This window comes from Camelina sativa, chromosome 19, assembly GCF_030686135.1.
Source record: "Camelina sativa cultivar CO46 ecotype springtype chromosome 19, ASM3068613v1".
NCBI classification, from domain to species: Eukaryota; Viridiplantae; Streptophyta; class Magnoliopsida; order Brassicales; family Brassicaceae; genus Camelina; species Camelina sativa.
The window spans coordinates 22,531,408-22,557,444 of record NC_141898.1 but is presented as its reverse complement, the minus strand read 5'-3'; the positions used below and the strand labels follow the sequence as shown (position 1 = coordinate 22,557,444).

Here is a 26,037-nt window from a genome sequence, read left to right as displayed (position 1 = left end):
GTCCTCCGCATGTTTATCTGATTTTCTATGTCGATATGTGGTGGCTCATGTCTATCACTGGGTTGGTTCGAAACAATCGGCTGCTCAGGCTCATCATCGGGTGTCCAATCAGATTCCTGTCCAAAACGCGGAAATTATGCAACAATTATAAACTCGTCCCTCAGGGAAAATAAAGAACAAGAGAACAACTACCTCATGTTGATCCGGATTTGGTGACTCCGATGCGTTTTCTTCCCGATCAGCTGATGCATCATTGTCCTGATGGATAAATAATTGAACTGGATTTAGGGTGTAAATATGTTAAATAAGTCAGATAATGAATTTGTGATTATGTTAAACCTCATCCGAAGAGTAGTTGCCCAGATCAACATTATCTGCAGTGTTAGCGTCTTCATTAAGTCCATCATTGACTTCCTCCTAATTTACGATGGCATAGCATGTAAATACAAGTTAGCCATGGGGAGTAAATACAAGTTGCTAACCTCTGAGTCTTCGATCTTCTTGTTGATAGTTGTGACAATGTTTTGGATGTCCACCCCGTACTTATCCCATCCTGATTTGTTCAACTTGTCCACCAAGTGTGGACCCTGGGTGGGTGGTGAGCTACAGAAAACCCCTTTTCTCCTCAAAGAGCTAAGGATATCATCAGAAATCTCGACCTTCAGAAGACTTTTCTCGACAGCCCACATCTGCTGAATTTTGTCCAAGTGTTCATTGTTTTTCCGGTCAACCTCAAGTAGAAGTTCATGAGCAGTGTAAAAATCTACAAGAACATTTTCTCTCAATGACGCACTCGCTTTTCGTTTGCCTTTGTTTTGTTTTGTGATATTCAGAAGGGTAGGCTTAGTTGTCGGTTTCGAAGGTAGTTCCACCGGTTAGCTAGGTCCATCGTGTACTATACCCAAAAGTGGGAGAGTCATCAGTCCTCCGTGCCAGACATCCAGCTTAAACTCGTGGTTGTCCTTGATTTTTTGGCAAATGTAATCAACTTGCTGATCTTCCACCTCGTCATTCCAAGAAATTGTCATTCTGTCCACTGGATCGTTAGAGTGGATAATCCATTTGACTTGAAGCTGTTTATGAAAAAGGATAATTGAGATGACAGAAAGATAGGAACTAACTTTATAGGCTGTTTGGAAAACATACAAAAGAACATACAGTTTTTGCCATTTCTGTTTTGAGGATGTTAGAATTGTGGTATGCCCTCAGCTTTGTAAGATGCTGAACAGATCGGTCCGTAAAAGTGAGCTCATCATCAGCGTCAGGGAGATAAGTCTCCAACATGGGGACCGCATTTAGGATCAACAACTAGAAAGCAAGTGTGAAGCCATGTGTGGCAGTATGGGACCGCATCAGCTTTTCGCGTAAGACATCAGGAATGCAGTTGAATTTGCCAATCATAACCGTCTCTATCGTCCGTTCAAAGGATTTTCTTCACCATGGGTAGTGGACAAAAGTCTGCAAGTCCTTCAACATCTCTGCTACTTCCTTTGATGCTCTAACCTTTGAAGAGTCGCAAACAAGTATACCTTCTACTATAACAATTAGTGCAAGTTGTATCCTACGATCGCCGTCCATTCTATTTTCTTTAGGCAATAACTTGTCCCGCTTCAACATGTGAACAATGTCACGGATTGAGTAAGACTCTTTTGGACCAAGTAGAGTATACCAGTAATGTTGACACCCTTTGGTAGGTGTTTGCAACTCTTTCATCTCTAACTCAGAAGGGTAAGGTGTACATTTCAGGCCTGTGAGGAGATCAAACTCACGGAGGGAAAACCGAATAGGTTGTCCGCCAAATACAAACCACATCTCATGAAGCTTGCGGATTACAAAGGACCGACAGAGAACTTGGTGGACAAGTTTACCATACAGTGACCTTTTGCGGACGGGTAGTTGAAACAGATGACCAAAGGGAGATGCTTTCAGCCATTGAAACTCCGGAGTTCCCTGAAAAACGTCTACAATGTCCAGCAGATACTCTGGCTTTGAGTATGAATTGATGCGACCTCTAGCAGGATAGCGGTTGGTGGCGAATAACCTAGGAGGGAGTAAGGAGACGTCAATTTCCTCAGTAGCTTCTGCAGGCAACGGATTACTATTATCCTCGAACACTTCACCCAACCTGTTCAACAGAGGACAACAATGTTCATCAGACAATGAGTGTTTTCGGCAAAAGTTGAAAATGGTCCATCATAGGGTGGACATCTATCTGGTCTGTCTGATCTGGTCCACCATGGACACATCATTTTCAGCGACGATACCAACTACAAGCTGGTCCTCCAGAGGCATAGCATACCCAGTTCTAGTGTTTTCATCAGACCTGCATTGGAGGCATAATAAGGAGCGACATAAGTACATTGGGTGTAGAAGAAACGGTAGACAAAAATAGAAGGAAGATAGAAGTCAAGTGTGGACATACACTGGCTGTGGTAACTGGTCCACCTGATGTATTACAGGTTCGGCGCTTTCATGGTCAGCAGGCCTTGACTGTTGAAACTGGTCCTCCGGAGGCATAAGATACCCAGATCCAGCGTGGTCATCAGACCTGCATTGGAAGCATAAAAAAGAGCGACATAAATAGTTTGACTGGACAAGTAACGGTAGACATCTGGTCTAAAAAGGAGCCACATAAGTAAATTAGGTGGACAAGTAACGGTAGACAAAAACCTCTCTTGGTGGATGTCGTCCATCGCCCCAGCAATCCTGCACATTTGGTAACTTGTAAGTTACTAAAGACATAATGATGTTAAAAAGCAAAGGTGGAAAAAGACATACAGCGGGTTGACATAAAAAGTCGGATCTACAATTAGGTCCGAAGACGGTTTTATGTTAAAAAGCAAAGATGAACAATGACCATGCTCTGCTGGTTGTCTACCAGTAAAACAACGGTCAATCATGATACAAACAGTAAGTGGACAAGAAAAATCGGATCTACAAATAGGGCTACCAAATATCTGGTCTATCAGCTTATTTTCATAATTTGGTGGACAAAAAAAATGGATCTATTAACTAGTCTATCATACCAGTTTTCAAACCTAGACGAAGTACGCGGCTTTAATGAGAATTCGAAGCAATTAAACACAGACAAACTTGGGAGATGCGGTAGCAGGCCTTGGCTCTCCATCGCTTAAAATATCGGCATCTGCCACACGCACACTAAAACGAGAAAGACGAGCAGTTACGTTTTTTGGATTTCTTAAAAAAAAAAAAAGAAACCAAAAGTTCTCTTAAATACCAAGGGTCGGGTTTGGAAGAAGGTTCCCCTATGTCGTCGACTTCGACGATTGTAGGCGGAAGAAGCGGAAGATTCGGCCGTAGAAGCGACTGTATTAAGTAATTCATCATGAAAACGTACGACGACGGCCGTGGGCGGATGTTCAGCGAGAAAGAAAAAACGAAGAAGAAAGAGAATTTGACGAGAAAGAAGAGATGAAGAAGAAAGATTTCTCTTTCTGAAAAGAGAAGACGAAAGGGTTGCATTTACGAAGTCATTAAAATATTTTTTAAATAATTATTTTGTTTAATTAAAATTATTTTCTCTAATTTTTACGATATACCCATTGGAGGATAAAGATGTTTTTCTGCAGTGTGCGTGTTGGCAGGCGGGAGAAGCAAAAATCGAAAGTAGCATTTATGAGAAAGTTGTTCACTGTTCATGGCTGGATGGTTGACAATTTTCTCAAACTAATATACGCCTCATTACCAAGCATGACTTAAAGCCTCATTACCAAGCATGACTTAAAGCCTTACGCGTCATTTTCCATTTGTTTTGGAGACTGTTGGGAAAACTATATACGCTTCATTACCAAGCATGACCAAAAGCCTTATACGCCTCATTTTCCATTCGTTTTGGAGACTCTATTTGGAAAACTAATATACGCCTCATTACCAAGCATGACCAAAAAGCCTTATTTTGATATATTTGGTCAATTAAGTGCGAAGACTTTATTTTCATTCATTGTTTCTTATTTGTAAGCTTAGAAATATCGAGTGAATAGTTGTTTTTCATGTAAAGTGTGTAGTCTTTGAATTCTGTTTGCATTCGAGTTCTGTAAATGTTTCTTGTATTGATAAATGAAATATTGTGTTCAAAGGTAGACTTATATACAAGTACAGACCTAGCTATGATATTAAGAAGAGAATATCTACATGATCTAATTTACATAAATAGAAGATATGAACATATAATCAGGAAGTGATTGATCAAATCATTTGTCACTAGATTTTAACCTGCGGTACACCGCGAACATATAATTTCTATTATAATTTATATTTTATGTTGTATCTATTTGTTAAATATTGAATGTTTTGTAAATAGAGAAATAACTAAATTTTCTAGTTGTTGTGCGACTAAATATTTATATATTTTTTAACCCGCAATACACTTTATGACCATTTGTTTGTTATATTTAGTTTGTTTTGTTTAGTGTTTGAAATTCTATTTTGATTTTTAATTATTATAACAAAAAATAAGGGTTCTAAATACATAATCAGTAATTATACGCTGTGACTAAGTCACATTTTTCCTAATAATTTAATTATTTTATACAATCTTAGTTAAATCAACTTGATTTTATGTCAAATATTCTAATATTAGTAGTGTTGATAAATAATTAAATGAGGATTTAATCCGTTTAACACAAATTTAATAATATTTTATTAATTTCAACATGTTATCTTTATAACTCATCTACTATATAACCACATTATATAGTATTTTTTAATTTTTTAATTTTACATATTCATAGTAAATAAATTTTTTATTAAGTTTATATATGTTATTTATAATATTTAAATAATTGTCAATCGAAGTTTTTCTTACGTTTAAGAATCAAAGCTCACAGATTTTGGAAAACAAAATGGGAATCAAATTGTTTTTTTCTTTGTTTACGAAGGATTCAAATATAGAATAATTTCAAAACACAACATAATGTATGGTTAAATATATGATAGTTTCAATTTCCATATTGATTGCTGTTATTTTTTTAATTGAAATGAAATGTAAACTATTAAGAAACAAAATCTGGAGTAATGTTAGTTTTGGAAATTTTTTAGGGGTTAATATTGTAAATAACTTTTTAAATAAATAAAACTAAAAGGGCATAACACAAAATGTACTTAAAAAATGTTAATACAGATGATTTACTCTTAATACTAAGTTTGATGTGTTTGAATTAGCTTGAAGATTCAAGTTGGTTTAATCGTGTGTGTTTGACTATTCAACGGCAAATATATCCATCTCCAATTCTACCTTCATACATGATTCATCACATGCTTAAATCTTTGCTTCCGTTGATCAAAACTTAGGTGGATTCCCAGGCTTAATTTACATCAAAAACTATCTGTGAAGAACGTTAAGGGAGTACAAAATTTACTTTATTTTCATAAAAGATTCATGGTTTTACATACGTTCAGTCAAAATCTTAGAAGGATAATGATATAGAATGCTCACCAAATTGGGGAGCCAAACTCAAACTTCCATTTGATAGAAAAATAAACAAAACGAAGAAGATTCTGAAGCAAGATACAAATTTGGTTGGTACAGGCAAAAATCTTATATTATCCTCTAATGCTACTACAAATACTGGAAAATGTTTTGTCTCTCAATACAGGCTGAATCCAAAGAACTGGCTGACAATAATTGCCAATCCAAGTCCAATGGCAACAAGAGAAGATGCCCACGTTAGTTTCTCTGTGATCCTAGGAACCTTCTCTTTCAACGCTTCGCTACATGACCCGATAAACACTGTGTAGCTTCCCATCGCAATCACCGTCCCAATCAAGAACATAATGAGAAATGAAGCACCGGCTAACCGAGAAGGAAGAGCAAGCGCAGGCAATACCATCATCAGAGCATCCGGTTGCAGGCCGTGAACAATCCCAGTCGCAAATGTCGCAAACCCAATCTTTTTCTTCTTTGAGCTTTTCTCATCTGTTTCCCCATTCTCCAAGGTAACAACACATGGTTCCGGGATCTCAGAAGCTTCTTTGATTCCCATAGCACCAATCACGAGGAGAGTCAAGCCCACGACTCTTGTACCCCAAGTTCTTATGACTTCGATGTGAAGCCTATCTTTTAGAAGCAGAAATATTAAACCAAAGATGAGTTGACCAGCGTCGTGACCACATCCCCAGAGGGCTCCAACTGCAGCACTCTCCATTCTCGTCCGTCCAATGGAAAGTGGAGCCAAAGCAGCAAGGTGATCAGGTCCAGACAACGTGTGTAAGCAACCAGCAAAGAAACCAGTCCAGGCACTTGTCAATACCTCAGTCCGGAGGAGTTTACCACCAACAGCACTACCAGTAGATTTAGTAGCCGTTTGAAAGCTAGCAAAAGCAGGCGGCACAAGAACAGGGTTAACCAAAAGCGCAGCCACAGCAGCCACTAATATGACTGTTCCAGTGGATATAGTCTGCAACAAACACACAGATTTGCTTAACAGAGCATTGAACAATCTGAAGGTAAGCAGACAAAGAAAAGCCCTTAGAACATATTATTTCACAAAGGGTTTAAGCACATTGCTCTCAAGTCTCAACATATAAGTCACAGAACCAAGCATACTGAATAAACTACTTAACAAATTCACGGATCCTAACCTTCCTCTATCAACGAGATGTAATCCTGATCAAGGAGATACATAAAGTTATTCAAATTCCTCAGCAATGCAGCTATAAAATCCCTAAACTACACTAAAACTCAATCCAATAGCTCTTATCAATATCTTCTGAAATCGAGCCCCAAAACTAAAGCAAAGCCACAACGTAATTGCAGAAGATTTGATAATCATGGATATGTAATTACCTTGCGCTGCTCAAAACTCCTCACGATCCGTTCGATGAATCCTGGATTAGGTTTCGACTCATCGGGTTTAGGAGACGGAAACAAGAAATCTCTAGTCTGATTCAGTCCTGGAGACGTATCCGGCGATGGATTGTGGCGAAAGAAACAGGAAATGGAGCTGAGTCGGCGTGACTCGGGACGGCGAGAGGAGGCAAAGGTGAGACTCGGCGAATCGAGTCTGAGGACGCGAGGGAGGAAGGGAGATGCTCTTGAATGAGATTTGGAGAGAGTAACTGAGGAAGATGACGGTGGTTGTAGAAGCCTATCCATGGCGTCTCCTTCTCTTTCGGAGAGGCTAACGAGTTTTTAAGTTTTCTCAGAAGTTGGAAAATAAAAGGAAGAGAGAGTGAGGGACACTGTGCTCTCTCTCTCAATCGGTGAAGAGATAAACTTTTTAAAAACATACATTTCTTTTTGTTGTTGTTTCCTTTGTAAAATCAATAATACAAAAAGTAAAAGAAATATATTAATAAAATTATAAAGTATAAACTATAAAAATAAATATTATTTAAATAATATTATAATAATCATTTAATTATTATTAATCTGTTTGTTTATCTTCTTCCCTATCCCTCTTTAACTTAAGAGAATAATATATTCTGTTAAATAATTCTTAGCACTGAAAAACGAATTGTGTATTAAATATTAAAAAAAATTATTCGTAATGATTTTAATATTTTTATACGATTTTGACTCTAACCTTCTTCTTTTTAATAGTTTAACAAATTTAGCATTTTATTATCATAGGTAAAGTAAAATTATGTCCTAACAATTTATAACTCATAATTTTACCTAAGATATGTAATTAAAACTATGTTCTTTTTTGGGAAATTACACTGTATAACCTAAATTTTTTTTACAATTCACTAAATAGTTATACTAACAATATAAAGGTGATATAGTGTGTATTTTTTATAATAATTACAAATTAATCCCATGTTATTATTCTCTAACATTATCGCTGGCGACCATTTTCGGCGATCACTGCCAGTCACTTCCACCGGCAACCATCACCAGTTACCAGTGCCGGTAACCACCGCTGACAATCACTTTCGGCTACCAACTCCGACGACCACTCTCTACTACCGCATCTTTCATACCATTAAAATCTTTCCACTTTAGTAATTTTTTCTACCCTTTAAATTATATACTTAATTTTTGAATTAATATGCTATATTCTTAAATATATTTTTAATTTTAGTTACTACACTAATTCACTCTTCTTTTTTTAAACTCGTTATTTTGTTGTTTTATCAATTTTCATTTAACAAAAAATGGATTTATTATATTTTAATGATTATTTTCCATCTTTGGTTCTCTCTCTGTCTCTCTGTCGAATGTATCGCCTTTCTTCCTCTCACGTTTCTCACCCCCTAATTAGTTTTTTTAATTAAACTCTCAGATATATATATATATATATATATATTTTTTTTTTCTTTCAATTTCAATCCAAATTTTACCTTGCAGTTTCGAATTTATATATATCAACCTAGCGAGTTTTGTGAATTTCTTCTTTGATCAAGAAGACTCCAATTGCTCCACCCTCGGTCTTGTGGAGTAAACAAACAAACAAAAAAAATCACAGTAAGTCTTTGATTTTTTTTTTTTTTTTTTTTTCATGTTTGAATTTCATCCATTAACGAACGATTATTCAATTCATAAATTTCTCAAAGAATTCCAAATGAAAAGTTTCATATTGCTTCAATTGCAGTAAAGATTCCAAGAAAATGTGATCCGTAGTAGTTTTGATTTCAATTTCAAAACTTAGGTTTTTATATTGTTTGATCATTAGCTTCATATGGGTTAATCATGTCACTAATCATTATCTTCAAGCAAGTGAGATTTAAGACTGAGCAATCTTGTTTATAAGCTTTAAGCTAAGATTGAAAGGTTTTAGCTTTGCAAATTATTGATCTTAGGATCTACTTTAAGCAGGATCATTTAAATATATAGTTCTATATATGTTGAAGAATTATAAGCTAAGATTGAGAGTTAATAGAATATGTTTGTTCTTCTTGCTCACAGATTGTTTTCTTCAAGAATCACCAAAACCTGTTTTAATCAGAGACATCAGACATGTCAGGTGTTGGCAATGAAGGTAAGCTTCAACATGTTCTTATTGTCAACACTTTGATCCATTTTGTCTCTGATTCTTGTTAGTCATATATAGTGACAGGTAAAGTCATTGTCATTATGGGTGTAAGCGGAGCAGGGAAATCGTAAGTTGTTTGTTTCATTTCTCTTCTTTGAAGAAAGATGTTTATCGTTATTGTTTCACTTTGTTAGCACCATAGGTACGATGTTGGGAAAAGCTCTATCTTGTGATTTTCTTGATGCCGATGATTATCATTCTTTATCAAACAGAGGTAACAGAATCGTTATATTTTGACGAATACAAGTTTGGGAAAATGCATGTTTATAAACCACTAACTGAAAGCTCATTGTTCTACTGTAGATAAGATGCGCCAAGGCATTGCTCTTTCAGACGAAGATCGAATGCCGTGGCTTGAAAAAATACAGGAGAGTTTGCGAAAACGTTTACTAAACGGAGAAACCGTTGTTCTCGCGTGTTCGGCATTGAGAAAACAGTATAGAGAGATCTTGAGAGGTTCTGATCCTGATTACAAACCCGGAAGCTATACGAGTTGCAAGGTTAAGTTTGTATTATTGGAAGGTACCGCAGAGGTGATCGCTGCTCGGTTACAGAAGAGAGCTTCTGAAGGAGAACATTTCATGCCTCTCACTCTTCTTCAGTCTCAGTTTGATCTGCTTCATGCTGATGAATGTGAAAAGATATTCAAAATCAGTGTTGTTCTAAGCCCTGAAGTTATAGTCAACACAATTCTTGAAATGGTTACTAATTCTTTGAACCCTTGAGAGAAGACTTTATCCAAAACCAAAACAAAAAAAAAGCCCTCAAGAGAATATATGAAAATTCTCAGGACATTGTTATTCATCTTTTGTATTCAACATATCAATAAGCAAAACTTGCTTTCATTATAAAAATGTACATTGTTTCATTTCATCTTCTACCATTTGTTTACATATGAAAAAGCAGCATCCAAATCTTCTAACAAATGTTTGGCAGATAACTTAACAGGCCCATAAACTCACAACTAGAAGCATCCACAAGACTACATGCATGCTGTTTCCAAAAAATGAAAACGGCAAAGCGTTCGTCTGTACAAAAGCAAAACAGCACCACACAACTCATCTCTGTATTTTTTTTTTTTCCCACTGCCGAGGTTTTGTAGCCCTTGCTCATCTCTGCATCTATTTGGCGGGAAAATCGACCAGAAAAAAAACCCCTCGAGGATAGAGAGAGAAGGTAGATTGAGAGGCGAGAGAGATAATGGCGGATGAAGGTAAAGAGGAGACGGGAATGGATCAAGTGGAGGAAGATTTCTCTGTGTGGAAGAAGAACACACCATTTCTCTACGATCTTTTGATCTCTCACCCACTCGAATGGCCATCTCTCACCGTCCATTGGGTTCCATCGCCTCCGGGTCCTTACGCGGCGGACCCTTACTTCGGCGTCCACAAGCTTATACTCGGAACTCATACTTCCGGTGGTGCTCAAGATTTCCTTATGGTCGCCGACGTCGTTACTCCGGCACCAAACGGTGAACCTGGTTTGCGCGGCGCTAATCAGGATCCTGTCATTCCTAAGGTATTTGATCCCTCGAGATAGATTCCTTTTTTTTCTTCTTTTTTGGCGTTCTTCTTAGCTCCAGTTCTATGTCCACCAAGTGTTCGATAAAAGTACTAGCTGAAAGTGTTAGAAATGAAACTGATGAGATTTATGAGTTTTAGTTTTTTTTTCTTCGATGCATAGTTTTTGTATACCAATAGACTCATGTTTCGTTAATTCTCCGATTTGTTTCAGGTGGAGATAAGGCAGAGAATACGTGTTGATGGAGAAGTGAACAGAGCGCGGTGCATGCCTCAAAAGCCTACGCTTGTGGGTGCAAAGACAAGTGGGTGTGAGATGTTTTTGTTTGATTACGCCAAACATGCTGCAAATCCTCAAACGAGTGAGTGTGATCCTGATCTGAGGTTAGTGGGACATGACAAGGAAGGGTATGGATTGTCTTGGAGTCCGTTTAAGGAAGGTTATCTTCTGAGTGGTTCACAGGATAAGAAGATCTGTCTTTGGGATGTTTCAGCTGCACCGCAAGATAAGGTTTTGAATGCAATGTTTGTGTATGAGGTAAGTGGAACAATGCAGTTGGTATATTGTCTCCTTTTTTTTCCATAAGATGAGGTTTGCTGTATCTTTACTCATTTGGTTTTGTTCTAGGGACATGAAAGTGCTATTGCAGATGTATCATGGCACAGGAAGAATGAGAACCTTTTTGGGTCTGCGGGTGAGGATGGTCGATTGATAATATGGGACACACGGACAAACCAAATGCAACACCAAGTGAAAGTTCATGAAAAGGAGGTAAGAACCACTCCCCTATATCTCTGCACATATCAAACAATGTTAAATTAGTTGAAATGTTTGACATCGCAAGCCTGCATGTTATGTTTGTATGGTTAACCGGAAGTCATTGACTAAAAGTTACACATTCGGTATGACCATACTTTCTTCTGTTTCTCAGGTGAACTATCTTTCTTTCAATCCATTCAATGAATGGATTTTAGCCACAGCTTCCTCAGATTCTACTGTTGCCTTGTTTGACATCCGCAAGTTGAATGCACCATTGCATGTCTTGAGCAGCCACGAGTATGTTCCTTAACATTTTCTCATAAATATTGATGCCTTTGCACTGAGTAACTGTAAAGGGCTGTTTGCTGGAAAACCCACCATTTTAATGAAAGGCTTCGATTACAGGGGAGAGGTTTTCCAAGTGGAGTGGGATCCTAATCATGAAACAGTACTCGCATCTTCTGGGGAGGACAGAAGGCTGATGGTCTGGGACCTGAACAGGCATGTATCATCATCTTTTTTGCAGAACTTAAAAATATGAGTCTTTAAGCTGAGAGATTGTTCGATGCTGATTAAGGTTTCTTTTTGTGGTTTACAGGGTTGGAGAAGAGCAACTTGAGATAGAGTTGGATGCAGAAGATGGTCCACCAGAGTTACTCTTCTCTCATGGAGGCCACAAGGCTAAGATATCAGACTTCGCTTGGAACGAAAAGGAGCCTTGGGTCCTTGCAAGTGTAGCCGAAGACAACAGTCTTCAGGTCTGGCAGATGGCGGAAAGCATCTATCGCGACGAAGAGGATGCTGAGGCCGACATCAACGAAGATATTACACACCAGTCATGAAAAATAAGAAATGATTTGGTCTCTGTCTCTGCAGTACTTAAGTCATATTGTGCTTTAGCTAGTTTTGAAAAACAAGCTTTGCGTCTGTAGTACTAACATGAATCAGTTATGTTTGTTAATGTAAACCATGTTTGGATTTTCTTGGTTTCCTATTATCTGTGTCACAAAAACAAAATTTCGTGGCTAAAATTTAACTCTAGATCTTACTGAACCCATAAAAAGTTTGTTGGATAAGCAATCTTGGGATTGCATCTCTCTGCAGCATAATTTAGTACGATTAGTAACTTGATTAATCATCAGCATGGCAAGAGGATGCTTAAGCAAGTAAAGTTACTGTGTTACTAAAGAGCCTGGTTAAGATAAACAACAAGATACAAGAATCATTCCTTTCTTGCTCTTTTACGTATAGTACTATTCAGAGACTCAACTCCATGGATCATCAAGGAAAATCCCATACCAACTCATCAAGCTGCAATTTCAGCAATTAAGAATTGATGCAACATATAAGTGATTTCAAAAGCAGTTGACTATACCAGACGAACGAAAACAATCAAGTTACTAACCGTCGAGATGGATTCCCATAACTTTTCCAAATGCAACATTCAACATCTTCAACAAGAACCACAAACAGAAGCTACTAAAGTACAAAACCAAATGGCAAACTCGAACTGAATATTAACAAGTCTTATTTCTAGCTTCAACGAGCTCAAAAAGGAAATGCAATAACATAAGGAAAAACCAAGAGATTAAAAAATAGGATAATAGCACAAACGGGCTTGAAGGAAGCTGGTGATGCAGTTGAACTCTACTACTTATTGGAAGAAAATTAACTGCCAATATGAAAATGATTGATAGCCCACGATCGATGATACTTCAAACTGCTTTCGCTGCACGAGACCCACCTGTTGCAAAAGCAAGAGCCAATGAGTTCATAAACTAAATATAGGCAAACCACAAGTTCAAACAAAAACGATGAAGTAACCTAAAAATGACAAAATTCCAGAATAAGTAAAGAGAACACAACAGACTGGTGTCTAAGGCAAGAATCAACCAATATCAGGCTACGTAAAGAATTGAAGACATGGAGGTAACTAAGAAGAAAACCGAATAAAGATATAGCTGAAATGCACAGCCTCTAGGAAAGAGATCCAAAAGAACAAGAATATCACCTTTTCTCTTACTAGCGCTGGATCCATTGACATTAAATGTTCCAACTCCATTACTACAGAGAGGGATCTCCTTGCCAGCTAAGTTCTTATTATCCAAGCATTGTAGTTGGTCAAACTCACAACCATTTAGCCCTTGCTCATTCATCGACGCACCTTCTCCATTGTTCCCATTTTGAAGGCAGTACATGTTGTCAACATCGCATTGCATATTGCAAGGATGCATCATGTAAGAGAAAGGCACATTCGCAACCGCAGGTTTTTGATAAGGAAACGAACCAATCTCTCCATCAATTCTCCCTCTTATATCCACAAGCAAACACTTGAGCCTCGTAACCTCAGCTTCCAATGCAGCTTGACCTTGCAACCTCTTCATCAACTGATTATTAACAGCCGTAAGCCTCCTAACCTCATCTTCCAAGGAAGCAGCTTTAGCCTTCTTCTTCTCCCTATACTTTCTAACCGCTTCTCGATTCCCCAAAGGTCTCTTCTTCCCTGAAGATTCAGATGTATCATCAGTAGAGACTTTGTCCTCGCTCTGGGAAGGTAGAATCTTGGTGTGCACATGGAGACATGTATGTGTATGAGTGTTGTTCTCTGGTCCCGAAGGGTTACAAGTGTGAGTATGAGTACAAGCGTGAGAATCCCTCAAAAGCTCATCGAAGAAGGAATCCATTGAACAGCTACTAGGCAGTAATTCACCAACCATGTTCGAATTCGAAAACTCAAGCTCACCATCGTCCATTACTAGCAAAGATGTAACCTTTGACTCTATTGACTGAACCCTAACCAAAAAAGTATTAGTCTTTGTGCTCGAAACCAAACAATTTTAAGCTTCCCGGTCAAGTAAATTACCTAATTGCAGAGTGAAAACGCAATTCAAGACGATTCAGAATAAGTCAAACGATTCAATTATGAATCTCTACTGATTGGCTGATACTCAATTGAATGAAAAGAATGAAAAAAAATCGTACCTTTAAAACGGATGAGCAAGAAGATGAATGCGAATTTGGAATTGAGAAATTTAAGGGCGAAACGGCGAGAAGGGTTTATTATAGAGAGAATTTAGGAAAAAGGGAAAACCCTAAAAAACGAAGAGATGCAATGAACATTGCTGGTTGAAGAGTATTAACAGATGGCATCATTTCCATGGCGGAAAGACATGGACGCACCAAAAGGGATTTCGAATTGCAGAAAATTCCTTTTTCTTCTTTTTTTCCTAATTAATTTCGTATAAAAACTTTGGTTAATTAATTAAATTTAAAAAAATTGACATTTTTTTTTTAGTTTGTTTTAAGGAAAAATGATTGCTAGCTACGCTAGTGTTCACCGGCGTACATCAATGTTGACCATCGTTGACCAGAAAAAAATATTCAAAAAAAAATGTTTTTTTCTTTTTTTCTTAATAACATTTTTTTGTTTTTATGTATTTTTGATAAATAAATAAAAAGATTAAATAATTTGTATAATTTAAAAAAACAAAATATAACAACAAAAAGTTATACGAAAAAAAAAATACAAGAAAATTATATACCAAAAAAAATTAAAAATTATATAACAAACAAAATTTGTGATATATCTAGTAACTAATTTTGTTAATACAGAAAATATACCAAAAAATAATATAATAAAACTATACAACCAAAATTTTATGTGTAGTAGATTTTTTCATAAAACTATAACAAATCTATACATTTTCCTTTTAAAAATCATTTTTATTTTATATTTTTAAAGGTGGGGTTTTAAATATATTTTTTTATTTTTACTTATTTATAAGATTATGTCATTTGAAATATATCCAAGACATTACCAACTATTTCTTTGTTTCTAATAAGAAAAACTAAGGAAGAAAATAATGAAAATTTTCTTTATTTACATAAAAGACATATATCAAGAAGATAGTTAAAAAACAAAAGTTGATTTTGTAAAATCAAAGGTTGATCTATTAAAATCAAAGAAATAGTTGGCAATGCCTTGGATATATTTCAAATGACATAATCTTATAAATAGGTAAAAAAGAAAAAATATTTAAAACCTCTATCTTTGAAAATACAAAACAAAAAATGATTTTTAAAACGGAAAGGTATATATTTGTTATAGTTTTATAAAAAAAAACTACTACACATAAAATTTTGGTGGTATAGTTTTATTATATTAGTTTTTGGTATATTTTCTGTATTAACAAAATTAGTTACTAGATATACCACAAATTTTATTTGTCATAAAAATTTTAAATTTTTTTGGTACATAATTTTCTTATATTTTTTTCATATAAATTTATGTTGTTATATTCTGTTTATGTAAATTATACAAATCATTTATTTTTTATTTATTTATAATAAATATATAAAAAGAAAAACAAAAATATTATTTTTAGGAAAAAAACGCTGGTCAACACTGGTTAATGCCGGATTTTGGCCAAAATTTAATGTTTATGGTGTTGTACACATAACCTATGTTTGTTTATGGATGTCCTTATGTGATAACAATAGTTCACGTAGTTAATAGAACATTTATATTGTTTGTATGTGTGGCTATGTGTTGGGTGTACTTCGGGTAGCTGGCAATCATTTTTCCAATTTTTAACCTTTGCTGCCAAAATTTAGACCAGAACACTCAAAAAAGATGTCATGAAAATTTATCTTAACATGAGTGATGTGAACTAGTGATGGTGAAAGAAGAACCTTAATCAAAATTAGCCATAAGATTTGATTATTGATCTGTGTTTTCTGGTTAATGGGAAATTATCTTATTCCATAGTTTTCCATTAAATCCAATATGCTCTCTCTTTTCTAGTCTTTGCTTAGTTGTACATCCCACTTGTTCTTTAGTTGTTGTTAATCAAGCTACGACACGTGGTCACGTTGCATCAGTATGATTCGATGGAATATTTTGCTTCCTGGACGAACGCCAAGACTCGTCATGACAGCCTCACTTTTAGTGATTTTGTTTCTTCTACACCTTCTACTCAAAGTTTTGGTTGAAATCTTCTAAAAAATTCATAGACGATAAAATTGATATTTGTAATTAGAATGGTGTGTCAAGATCTTCTAAAGAATAAAACTATGTAATAGATTAACATAAATTTGATGGAAACAAGTTTTTTACATCAGAGCTCAATAGAATCATGTAGAAATCATTAGCACAATTTAACAAGAGATAATATAACTAAGAAAAAGTCTCTAAAACACAGCTTCTACCAGCATGTGTTTATTTTTAGACCCAAATCCAACAATGTGGTTTAGATAAACTCTTCCTTCCTTAACTGTAGCTGACGAGGCTAACCGATGAACCATACCGCTGCTGAACCAACCCGTCACAGAAGCTTTCTTCCACCCATCTAAACTCTCCACCAGTTTAGAAGACGGACTACCTGAAACCACACTCACATTCATTGGCATTGGCTTTAAAGAAGAAAAAAAACAGAACTTCACAAAAGATGTCTAAACTTTTACCTGCAACAACAATCTTAGTTGGAGACAACAACTCAAGCCCATCTCCAAACCTCAATGTACCACCAGAAACATCAATGACACTAACTTGATTCCCATCCGTTAAGTCGATTTTGTACAAGTAACCAGAGAAAGTGTGGATAACGATAAGGAACCCATCCGGATGATAAACAATACCGTTAAGAGCAACAAGGCTATTGTACCATCCAGGTGGAGTAAACAGAGGACTTGTAATAGTATACACAAGCTTCCCATTGACATCAACCTTCCAAATCTTACTACCTACTGCATCAGTCACATAAGCATTGCCTTCTTCATCAACAGCTACATCGTCTGCAAACGTTTTCTCTTTACCTACATAAACATCCACACAAGCTATATTCTCAAACCTATTCAAGAAACCATCGACGGCTAACACACTAGAGGAGGAAGAAGTTTTACATACCATCACCATGGCAGCTGAGTTCAGTGAGGAAGAGACGGCTCCACGTGGACAAATCATAGGCAGCTAAAGCGCTGTAACGGTTACCAAGCAAGTCGGAGACGGCGACTAGGAGACGGTTTCTGACGCGGTCGATAGAGATTCCTAGGGAAGCGTTACCGGCGAGGTCAACGTCTTTGACTAAAGTGACTTCTTCAAGAACGTCGTCGTCGGAATCTTTAATAACAATCTCGCCGATTCCACCCCCGTCCATGAAGGAGACGAGGAACCTCCGACCAACGTCGTCCCATTTGGCGCACTCTCGGAAGTAGCCGGAGCTTTGGTAAGAGAAGACGTGAGTCGAAGGAACGGCTAGCTCTAAGGAAATGAGGTAAGATATGGGAACGGCGGAGATTAGGAGGAAGAGCGCGACGGAGCAAAACGACGGCGACATTTTTTTTCTTTTCTTGAAATTAATTGGAGAAAAGATAGTTAGAGGGGAGAGAGAAATAAATTGGGTACGACGAAGGGCAAAAGTTAAAAGGATAAAAAAAAAAAAAAAAAAAAAAAAAGTTGGTGAGCGAACGTTAAAAATTTGGTGAAGCACACGTAGAACTACGAACTAGTATTGGTGGCCCGTTTAATGTTTTGATGGGCCCATAAAGTGTACTTTTAAAGTTTTAATGCATATAGTAGTGGGAGCTTTAAATACCATTTCAACGTGTTTATTAATTTGCATATGTTTTGTTCGATTTTTTGTTATAAACTACGTCCTGTGCTAATTAAATATTTTTTTTAACATTTCTCCTTAAATAATATATATATATATATATTTTTATAATATTTGTTTGGTTAGATATAATGGAAAAATTCAATTATATTTTAAATTTTTTTTTGGCAAATTAGAAATATTCAAATGTGTTTGGCAATTGAACTAAAAAAATTGGAATATATAGGTAACCATAATTTTATTGGAAATAAATGTGTTTGTCAATCAATATAATAAAATTAGAAAATGAAAATAGGTGAAAAATGTAATTATCCCACATGGCTCTCATAATGATTTGCATAGAAAATTAAAAACATCATATATTATGAAGAATATAGAATTTGTTAAAAATACTTATTTTGAGATACTCCTTTTAAAAAATACTATTTTTTGAACATTTTCATTTTTGTTTTCTTTTACAAAATTATAATATGTTAATTTTTTTAATTAGTTTGGGTTCTCTATTTTAAATTTGGGATAGTTTTAAGGGGTTAAGGTTTATAATTTAGTTATTTTGTAAACTGAAAATAGATATTTTTGAAAATACACATCATAAAAATGTATTTTTTTTAAAATGACACAGAAAAATTGGTATTTAGAAAATGCCCCATATTATAAATAACCAGACCAGTGTAACCCAAAATCACCGAGTGCCGAAGACACTACTGGAATCTCGTACCGAGAGAATTTAATCCCCTATATAATAAAATGAAAGTACACAACCTTTTTTTGTAGACTATATAATTTTTATAAGTTGGTTACAAAATAGGTTATAGATTAAATATAGGTCGGTTACAAAAAAATATTATACATTAATTGGTCAATCTGTGGGCTATATGTATACACTTAAGAATATCCCAAAGAATCCTCTTAAGGAGAATATTCCAATGATTTATACAATTTCATAAATAAAATCTTTAGTATTCTATGTATTGCTACAAAATATATACTGTTAGATATAAAATATACTCTTAGACTTAAAAAGGAATAAAAATTTGGCAAATTATCATACTTAATTGTGATTTCCGAGATCTTATTATGCAGTTTAAAATAAAATCTTACCTAAGCATGGGTCATATTAAAAAACTTTCATCACACATGTTCAAAGATTGAAATAAAAACAAATAACAAGCATAACAATTTCTCATACATAAAATTACAAAATTAACAATATAAAACTTACAAAATATGTGTTTTCTCAAGCAATCATATTTAGGATATGATTTTATTGCATAATGTTTTATCCAAAAAAACTTAAAAAACAGTCATAGAAATTATATTTTATTCTAAATTATAATATAAATAAAAAGAATTACAATCTGTGTTCTCTAGCACGGGTCCTAATCTAGTAAGAAAAGTAATTTGCCTAATACATCTCAGAACAGAATCATAAAACCCTAGAGCTACAACGACCAGTTCGAACCTAGATTACAGAGAAATTCCTTTAAATACCACTAAATTTTTTTTTCCAAAAATACCATATATATTTTTTTTCCAAAAATACCACAAAAGATATTTTTTCCAAAATTATCACAAACACAAAAAAATTGATTTTTAAGAATGTAAATTTTTTTTTTCAGGTTTGGGTTGACACATTTAGTTTTAGAGTATAATTTTTAGGCGTAGGGTTTAGTATTTAGAATTTAGGAATTAGTTTTTAGTATTACAACTTTAGTTTCAATTATGTGGTATTTTTGGAAAAAAATATATTTTAGTGGTATTTTTGAGAAAAAAACTAAATTGTGGTATTTTTGGAACAAAAACCTATTTTAGTGGTATTTATGACAATTGCCCTAGATTATATATTGTCATGTACATGTGTATTAGTGTATATACTTAAAACCCTAGATTATTAGTTCCGCATGATTGTGTCACTTGCAAGTTCTTGTTAAATAATTTTGTGTCTTACATTTTAGGGTTTGAGTAATAATGGATGCTCAAGATGCAATCAGCCGTCTACCAGATGAGCTTCTTGGGTGCATCTTATCCTCCCTCTCCACAAAACAGGCAGCTTCAACGTCAGTGCTCTCGAAGAGATGGAGGAATGTTTTTTAGCTTTCGTTTACAATCTCGATCTCGATGATCGTGATTCTGTGCGTAAGTCAACACAAGACTGGCCTGAAAATTCTAAGAGGTTCACGGCTTTTGTTTCCAACTTGTCTGCAAGGCGATTCGTGTATAAAGAAGGTCTCTTTAAAGAGTCATGTTTGTGTTCGAGATGGTCTTGATCCAGCTTGTGTTCAGAGCTGGATATGTAATGTGCTTAACCGTGGTGTTGTGGATCTTGATCTGTTCATCACTTTCCTAGGAAAATTTCCACCAGTGCTTACGTTGAACTTGATGAGCAATACATTGGAGCATAGGGCGTTTGTTTATAGTCAAGCTTCCTCATGATGTTTCTCTTCCTTTGCTTAGGAAATTATGTCTTTACTCAATAAAAAAAGATGGAGAGCGTAATGTTGTTGAAACACTTCTATCTAGTTGCCCTGTTCTGCAAGAATTTGAGTTTGAGGAAATGAAATCTGAGAAGCACCTTCCGGTACAAATACAATGGTCGTCTCCATCTGTAAAGAGACTACGCGTCCAATTTAATTACGTCCGCGACATTTCATTTGATTTAGTATGAGAATTGATGTGCTTTATGGTGCGAGTTGCTTTAAAATATTGTGTGTTTTTGAGTGATGACTAGCTGATTTGGGGGTTTTTCTTTTTCGCAGCTGCTTTACTTCTCCTGTACAGAATTACCGGTGTTCGATAGCCTTGTTTGTCTATCTATCGAAAGCGAAAAGAAGCGCGGATGGAGAATACTGCCACTTCTGATAAAAAAACTCTCCAAATCTAGAAACTCTCATCTTTAAGGTATCTCATGACACGCTTAAAAACATCCTAACCGCCATAAATACCGATATGTTTATTATATCTTAGATTCTTGGTCTCCTTTATGCTTCAGGGTCTAAAGCACGGCATTTCAAAAAGTACTTGTGGGGATGTATGTGTTTGCTATGGCTCAAGGGAGAATATTAGATCGTCTTGCCTATCAACATCTCGAGTGAAAGTGCTGGAAATATCAGGTTACGGAGGAGATAGTAGAAAAGATCCGAACCAAGTGAAGCATTTCTTGGCGAAAATGCCGTGTCTTGAACTGGTCAGAATAAGTGCTGCAATTGACTTCACAGTGCCCACTGATATATGTGACCTTTGGAATCTTCCACGAGCTTCACCAAAATGCAAGATCGAAGTCATTCCTTCACCAATTCCTTTTGGTTTTTTTTTTTTAATGTAAAATTATATTCTTCAAAAAAACTGTTTTACAATACTGCAACATCAAGCCCATTTTAAAATTTTAAGAAGGTTATAAATTGCAGCAACAAAACTAGTAGCTATGGGTTTGGAACCAATAGCGAAGCCCACTTCCATAAGCCGGGGAAGTCGTCAAGGCGCTTAGGCGAGCATTCATATCTACCATGCCGATGAGGATAGGGGCTGGAGTTGGTGAGTCTGGTGAGTCCCCATGACGCCTCTGTTTCGTTCGATCCATAAACTATGATCAGTGAGCTGAAAAGTGTACCTCAACACAGAAGATTGTAAACATGGGGACTCCCATAGTTTTCTACAACATTTCTGTCGGGACATTGTCTGTTTGTTAGTGGTATTTTTTTAGAGTTACTCAATAATTATGGCTTGGATGTATACGAAAAAAATTATTGTTCCGACTGTAAATCACTTAACAGATATCTTGAAAACAATATTATTCCCTATATTTATATATTTTTTAATTACTCAAAATACATATCAAACCAATGTATTTCTTCTGTATATTATAAACATATAATCATCTTATTTTGAATAAAATTATATTCGTATAGATAAAGATGCAAAAAGAAATGATCAAAATATCGTTATGCAAAATTCTTGTTCTAGCCTAGTCGTAGTAATTAATACTAATTCATGAAAATTGTCAGGTTATCACCCATTTGAAAATTAGTCATTAGTTTATATTCTCCTCCTCTCATCTATCTATACAAAAAAAAGAAAGAGGAAACATACTTTTCCGACAAAAAAGCCAAGTCAGAAAAGTGATATCTAGTGTGATTTGTTGCAAATACAGTGAGAGATGACTTGTTGCTCAAGTGAACTGGAGACACTAAGCACAAACCGTAATTAAGACTGAAGCTCCTGTGAGAAAGAAGAAGAGAAAAGGCTGTTGTTACTTCTCTCCAAGCTACTGATTGACACAGAGTCATTATCCTCCACGTCGACCATCGCGAGGCTCAAGTGAAGCTCAGTGCTCGAATTTGGGTAAACCTCGTCATCGAAACAATCTTCGTCTTCTTCTACTATCTTCACCCATTTTGCTACATCATCTTCGCCTCTTAGCAGCTTCAATATCTGCAAAAATGTTATTGGATAAGCGACTAAAAGGGTTGGCACAATTTATATATGGGTAAAACAGAGGATTCAACACTTGAATTCCATTAGAAGTCTCCAAAATAATTGTAATTAACCTCTCTGATATTGGGACGATGAGTGGCTGCTCTTGTGAGACAATGTGTAGCAGCAAGAACCATCTTATGAAACTGATCCTCGTCGAAAGTCCCAGAGATATTCGGATCCAAGAGCTCTTTTGCATTGCCTTTATCGATCATTGGTTTTGCCTGCAACCCAAGTAATCTCTTTTAAAGTTTTCCAATGATGATTTCTTATGCTACAAGTAAACCAAACCAACACTTACCCACATGACCAAACTCTCTTGTCCTCTTGGGCTATCAGATGATATAGGAGTTCTTCCTGAAATGAGCTCAAGCAAAACTACTCCAAAGGCATATACATCGACTTTATCACTGACTTTTCCATACATAAAGTACTCAGGAGCTAGGTATCCAAACGTTCCAACCACGTCTCTTTGTATTGTGTATCGACAAGACTTTGATCCCCACATCGAAAGTCCGAAATCTGAAAGCTATTCTCCAAATAAAGATTTAGTAAATGTTAAATCTTTATGAAGCTTCACGTAGATGACTTTATTTTTTCAATACCTGAGGTTCGAACTCATCCGAGAGAAGAACATTTGAAGATTTGACATCTCTGTGGATCACAGGATTAGAACATTGGTTATGGAGATAATCAAGAGCTTCCCCTAACCCAATTGCTATCTTGAATCTGTCTTCCCATCTCAATACATGCTTACCTGAAGAAACTGAATCATTAGTTAACTCTTTTATGAATTTATGTGTCAAGATGATTAATTAAGAGAATAAGGTAGTCTTGTGCTAACACTGAAGAGTTTCCTCCAAACTCCCTCTGGATGAGAGATTGTAAACAGAGATTAGATCGTTGTAATGAACGCATACACCAATCAAAGGGGAGATGTTTGAGTGACTCAAAGAAGAGATTATGCTCGCTTCATGAACAAAATCCTTCACTGCTTCTTTTACAGATGGTTTCAAGATCTTCACCGCCACGGCTCTACCATCTTCAAGAAACCCTTTGTACACTTCGTTACATCCTCCTTTCCCGATTAGATTCTCTGTAATCGAAACAAGAATCCCATAAAGTGGATGTTAACAGAATAAAAACAAAGTAGTGCTTCGTTATTACCTGAAGAGAAATCTGATGTTGCTGTCTTAAGAACATCATAGCTGAACCATCTGTTTATTTCCTTTAGTATGTCTTTAAGTTGTTTATCACAAAAGCTCGGTTGAGAAGCCATATTCGGATGATGCGGAAACCGTTCAGGCAAGCTCATGACCCAATTGACAACTGATATTTTCCTACTCTGTTGGTGAACCATTGGACTAGCTAAAGTGGCTGTTCTTAGCAATGGCCAACCCGGTTTCTTGTCTATTAGCTCTACTGATGGAAGAGATAGCAATCTTCCTGACATCTTCCTCTTCTCTTGTCCCGTTGTTACCGGGAACTCTATGCGTTTAACCGTAGTTTCTTCATACTTCAGTTGGCTTTCCTTGTCTGAAAATCCATCAGAAAGTTCAGAATTTGGTCTTGAACTCATCTTTTGAGCTGCAAGAAGAATCAAATTCTATTCTGGTAAAACCGATTTCGAGTTTGAATAATGTTATAGACTTTATACAGAGTCAAAGATTCTGGTCATAAAGAGAACCAAACGAACCAAGAGGTAGTTGGTAATGGTTGGAACGTCTAAAGACAATATTCCCTCTGTGGATGGCCAAAACATTGGTTGTTGAAGGAAGCTCTTTTGCGCAGCCTTTAGCTATTCTTAGACTAATAAAAAAACATCTAAAAATCAATAAGAGAATATCAAAAACATTTCTATAAGTTTCTACTTATAGATTTTCTCACCTTAATTTCCTTTGTTGTTTAACTCCAATAACAACTGACATAGCGTTGTATCTCTTTGCCTCTTTAACTAAAACCCCTAGAACTGAATTGCCCTTCAAAACTTCTCCTTTGAGCTCAATCTGTTCTCAAAAACGGTATACACATTGGTAACAAAATTTTGTCTTTACGCGAACTAATCCCGGAAAAAAAAAGATCTATAGATACCTTTTTTGTTGAGCAGAATCCACTGTAAAGTTCTAAGTACCGATCAAGCGATGACTTGCTTTTCAAGGCACGATCTGTATCAATCATAACTCAGAAAATAAGTGTCATAAATCAAAAAATCTAGTATATAGAAACTTTAAAAGAGAAAAAAGAATAATAAGGATAGAAGAAGAAGAGCGTACAAGAAGTATAACAAACATGGACAACAACTACACAATCTCCATGTTCAGCCACTTCTTCAAGTGCCCATTTCAAGATCTCTTTGCCACTCTCATCAATTCGAATTCCAACCAATACAATGTTCCTCTTCTTCACAATCACATGATCCACTTTTCTATCTTTCTCCACTGCCATTTTTTTCTTTCTCACAACTCCTTTTTCTTTTTTGTTTTGTGAGAGAAGATAAAACTAATACAAAAATGACAAAAAAACAATATTAAAAATGTATCTGTTTTAAACTCCAAATTTTATATTGCTTCTTTAAATACTCAAGTTGTAGGGAAGTTGAAAAATAGAAAAATCAGAAACTTGATGTTGCAACAACTATCAGAAACAAACAAACAAAAAACTCCAGAGTATTGAGAGGGAGACAGTTGAAAATTCAAAGGACATTTAATTTATAAAAAAACAAAGTTGGATTTTTAAGAGATACACGATGAGCATTAAGAGACAACATAGTATCACCTAAAGCCTTTGTATTATACTATTAAATTTTGTCTTTAGGACATAAATAAATTGATAGTTTTGCGTCCATGTGCCATCAGCATTTCTACCTGCCCTGCCACGACTAACAAAACAAGATTGACACAAAATAGAAAAGTAACTTACATTATTTGGAGGACCTTTGATATATACGTAAATGCTGATGATCTTCTTATGGTTTTACTGTAGTTTTTTTTTTTTTTTTTTTGAGATGTATTGAAATGATCAGAGAAGAAGGAAGAGGAGGAGAAGAAAGTGTCGGTGAGGAGAGAGTGATTAGAGAGATAGAGTGAAGCCAAAAAAAAAGGGGGCAGTGAGCAAAAAGAAGACACAGGGGGACCAATTTTTGTTTTTTTTTTGTTTTTCTTTCCAATTTACGTCCTTTTTTTTTACTTTTTAATTTTTAGATTTTTTTTTAATATATAAAAGGCTATCTTCAAGAAAAGAAAGGTGAATAAATGAGGTTTTTTTGTGTTGTTTGTTGGTTTTATATGAATTATAAATGAGTTGGTTAGGATAAAGTGGCAAATATAGCGGGAAAAAGCATGAAATTAGGAGTTTTTTAAAGGGCCAAGTCCCCTCAAGTGAATATGTGTGTGTGGTCTCACCAGCTATTTCGGGGTTTAGAGCGTAACCAAGACGACCATAAAGCCTTGAAAGCTGCCTCCATTACTTATGGCACGGAAACGGCTTAGATAAAAAGGAGAAAGATTAACAAAAAAATTAGAGAAACTATTTTTTTTCTTGGCGTAAGTATATTTTTCACTTTAAATAAATAAAGTAGAGAGGTATATATTAGCTATCAATGTCTACATTGTATATAATAAGTTAGAATGATTCCCGAAAAGAATGCGACATAAGATTCACGTTTTGACCACATATTGTGT

General features: G+C 35.5%; 6 protein-coding genes and 1 pseudogene across 19 annotated transcripts; 3 read left to right on the top strand and 4 right to left on the bottom strand.

The window, feature by feature from the left end:
• Positions 1-5,438: 5,438 nt before the first annotated feature.
• LOC104766985 (chloroplast protein FOR GROWTH AND FERTILITY 2) lies at positions 5,439-7,265 on the bottom strand. Its single transcript, XM_010490979.2, has 2 exons — positions 6,806-7,265; positions 5,439-6,416 (listed from the first exon to the last, which is right to left on the bottom strand). Exons 1-2 carry the CDS (start codon positions 7,112-7,114, stop codon positions 5,607-5,609), a joined length of 1,119 nt encoding a protein of 372 aa, XP_010489281.1. The 5' UTR covers positions 7,115-7,265; the 3' UTR covers positions 5,439-5,606.
• Positions 7,266-8,156: 891 nt separating this feature from the next.
• On the top strand, positions 8,157-9,864 carry LOC104766984 (gluconokinase). Of its 6 annotated transcripts, none has more exons than XM_010490972.2 (5): positions 8,157-8,428; positions 8,870-8,942; positions 9,015-9,063; positions 9,131-9,210; positions 9,300-9,864. In XM_010490972.2, the coding sequence occupies exons 2-5, from the start codon at positions 8,921-8,923 to the stop codon at positions 9,719-9,721; spliced, it is 573 nt and encodes a 190-aa protein (XP_010489274.1). In that variant the 5' UTR covers positions 8,157-8,428; positions 8,870-8,920; the 3' UTR covers positions 9,722-9,864. The 6 variants fall into 6 exon arrangements, with proteins under 6 accessions (XP_010489274.1, XP_087358336.1, XP_010489279.1 ...); XM_010490977.2 differs by having other exon boundaries at positions 8,161-8,428; positions 9,139-9,210; XM_087502209.1 differs by having other exon boundaries at positions 8,186-8,428; positions 9,005-9,063.
• Positions 9,865-9,916: 52 nt separating this feature from the next.
• On the top strand, positions 9,917-12,268 carry LOC104766981 (WD-40 repeat-containing protein MSI2). The gene is made up of 6 exons (XM_010490963.3): positions 9,917-10,514; positions 10,731-11,054; positions 11,145-11,288; positions 11,449-11,573; positions 11,682-11,777; positions 11,875-12,268. Exons 1-6 carry the CDS (start codon positions 10,197-10,199, stop codon positions 12,116-12,118), a joined length of 1,251 nt encoding a protein of 416 aa, XP_010489265.1. The 5' UTR covers positions 9,917-10,196; the 3' UTR covers positions 12,119-12,268.
• Positions 12,269-12,673: 405 nt separating this feature from the next.
• Positions 12,674-14,546, bottom strand: LOC104766980 (basic leucine zipper 23). Of its 4 annotated transcripts, none has more exons than XM_010490958.3 (3): positions 14,259-14,546; positions 13,288-14,139; positions 12,674-13,020 (listed from the first exon to the last, which is right to left on the bottom strand). In XM_010490958.3, exons 2-3 carry the CDS (start codon positions 14,027-14,029, stop codon positions 12,992-12,994), a joined length of 771 nt encoding a protein of 256 aa, XP_010489260.1. In that variant the 5' UTR covers positions 14,030-14,139; positions 14,259-14,546; the 3' UTR covers positions 12,674-12,991. The 4 variants fall into 4 exon arrangements, with proteins under 4 accessions (XP_010489260.1, XP_010489261.1, XP_010489262.1 ...); XM_010490959.3 differs by having other exon boundaries at positions 13,288-14,062; XM_010490960.3 differs by having other exon boundaries at positions 13,288-14,069; positions 14,259-14,517.
• Positions 14,547-16,339: 1,793 nt separating this feature from the next.
• On the bottom strand, positions 16,340-17,683 carry LOC104766979 (uncharacterized). The gene is made up of 3 exons (XM_010490957.3): positions 17,182-17,683; positions 16,740-17,090; positions 16,340-16,657 (listed from the first exon to the last, which is right to left on the bottom strand). Exons 1-3 carry the CDS (start codon positions 17,609-17,611, stop codon positions 16,467-16,469), a joined length of 972 nt encoding a protein of 323 aa, XP_010489259.1. The 5' UTR covers positions 17,612-17,683; the 3' UTR covers positions 16,340-16,466.
• A 2,172-nt stretch (positions 17,684-19,855) lies between these two features.
• Positions 19,856-21,281, top strand: LOC109130899 (F-box/LRR-repeat protein At2g42730 pseudogene; annotated as a pseudogene).
• Positions 21,282-21,871: 590 nt separating this feature from the next.
• LOC104766978 (protein kinase STUNTED-like) lies at positions 21,872-25,821 on the bottom strand. 6 transcript variants are annotated; one of them, XR_015591018.1, is made up of 11 exons: positions 25,277-25,606; positions 24,631-24,856; positions 24,449-24,522; positions 24,245-24,363; positions 24,054-24,166; positions 23,525-23,944; positions 23,202-23,453; positions 22,963-23,114; positions 22,659-22,879; positions 22,432-22,581; positions 21,872-22,315 (listed from the first exon to the last, which is right to left on the bottom strand). XR_015591018.1 is itself a non-coding variant. In XM_010490955.2 (11 exons), exons 2-11 carry the CDS (start codon positions 24,800-24,802, stop codon positions 22,088-22,090), a joined length of 1,908 nt encoding a protein of 635 aa, XP_010489257.1. In that variant the 5' UTR covers positions 24,803-24,856; positions 25,277-25,821; the 3' UTR covers positions 21,872-22,087. The 6 variants fall into 6 exon arrangements, 4 of the variants coding, with proteins under 4 accessions (XP_010489257.1, XP_087357995.1, XP_087357994.1 ...); XR_015591019.1 differs by having other exon boundaries at positions 23,525-23,893; XM_010490955.2 differs by having other exon boundaries at positions 22,659-22,886; positions 25,277-25,821.
• Between the last annotated feature and the right edge of the window lie 216 nt (positions 25,822-26,037).

Bases quoted from the DNA above. Each gene is read 5' to 3' on its own strand.
- LOC104766985 (XM_010490979.2), bottom strand. From the start codon at position 7,114: ATGGATAGGCTTCTACAACCACCGTCATCTTCCTCAGTTACTCTCTCC. The intron at 6,417-6,805 runs GTAATTACATAT...TGTTTGTTGCAG, and splicing joins GGAGTTTTGAGCAGCGCAAG to ACTATATCCACTGGAACAGT.
- LOC104766984 (XM_010490972.2), top strand. From the start codon at position 8,921: ATGTCAGGTGTTGGCAATGAAG. The intron at 8,943-9,014 runs GTAAGCTTCAAC...AGTCATATATAG, and splicing joins GTCAGGTGTTGGCAATGAAG to TGACAGGTAAAGTCATTGTC. The intron at 9,064-9,130 runs GTAAGTTGTTTG...TCACTTTGTTAG, and splicing joins GTAAGCGGAGCAGGGAAATC to CACCATAGGTACGATGTTGG.
- LOC104766981 (XM_010490963.3), top strand. From the start codon at position 10,197: ATGGCGGATGAAGGTAAAGAGGAGACGGGAATGGATCAAGTGGAGGAA. The intron at 11,055-11,144 runs GTAAGTGGAACA...GTTTTGTTCTAG, and splicing joins ATGCAATGTTTGTGTATGAG to GGACATGAAAGTGCTATTGC. The intron at 11,574-11,681 runs GTATGTTCCTTA...CTTCGATTACAG, and splicing joins CATGTCTTGAGCAGCCACGA to GGGAGAGGTTTTCCAAGTGG.
- LOC104766980 (XM_010490958.3), bottom strand. From the start codon at position 14,029: ATGGACGATGGTGAGCTTGAGTTTTCGAATTCGAACATGGTTGGTGAA. The intron at 13,021-13,287 runs GTGATATTCTTG...CTTTTGCAACAG, and splicing joins CAGCGCTAGTAAGAGAAAAG to GTGGGTCTCGTGCAGCGAAA.
- LOC104766979 (XM_010490957.3), bottom strand. From the start codon at position 17,611: ATGTCGCCGTCGTTTTGCTCCGTCGCGCTCTTCCTCCTAATCTCCGCC. The intron at 17,091-17,181 runs GTATGTAAAACT...ATGTTTATGTAG, and splicing joins ACTCAGCTGCCATGGTGATG to GTAAAGAGAAAACGTTTGCA. The intron at 16,658-16,739 runs GTAAAAGTTTAG...GTGTGGTTTCAG, and splicing joins AACTAAGATTGTTGTTGCAG to GTAGTCCGTCTTCTAAACTG.
- LOC104766978 (XM_010490955.2), bottom strand. From the start codon at position 24,802: ATGGCAGTGGAGAAAGATAGAAAAGTGGATCATGTGATTGTGAAGAAG. The intron at 24,523-24,630 runs GTACGCTCTTCT...TGATTGATACAG, and splicing joins CCATGTTTGTTATACTTCTT to ATCGTGCCTTGAAAAGCAAG. The intron at 22,316-22,431 runs GTTAATTACAAT...ACATTTTTGCAG, and splicing joins ATCGTCCCAATATCAGAGAG to ATATTGAAGCTGCTAAGAGG.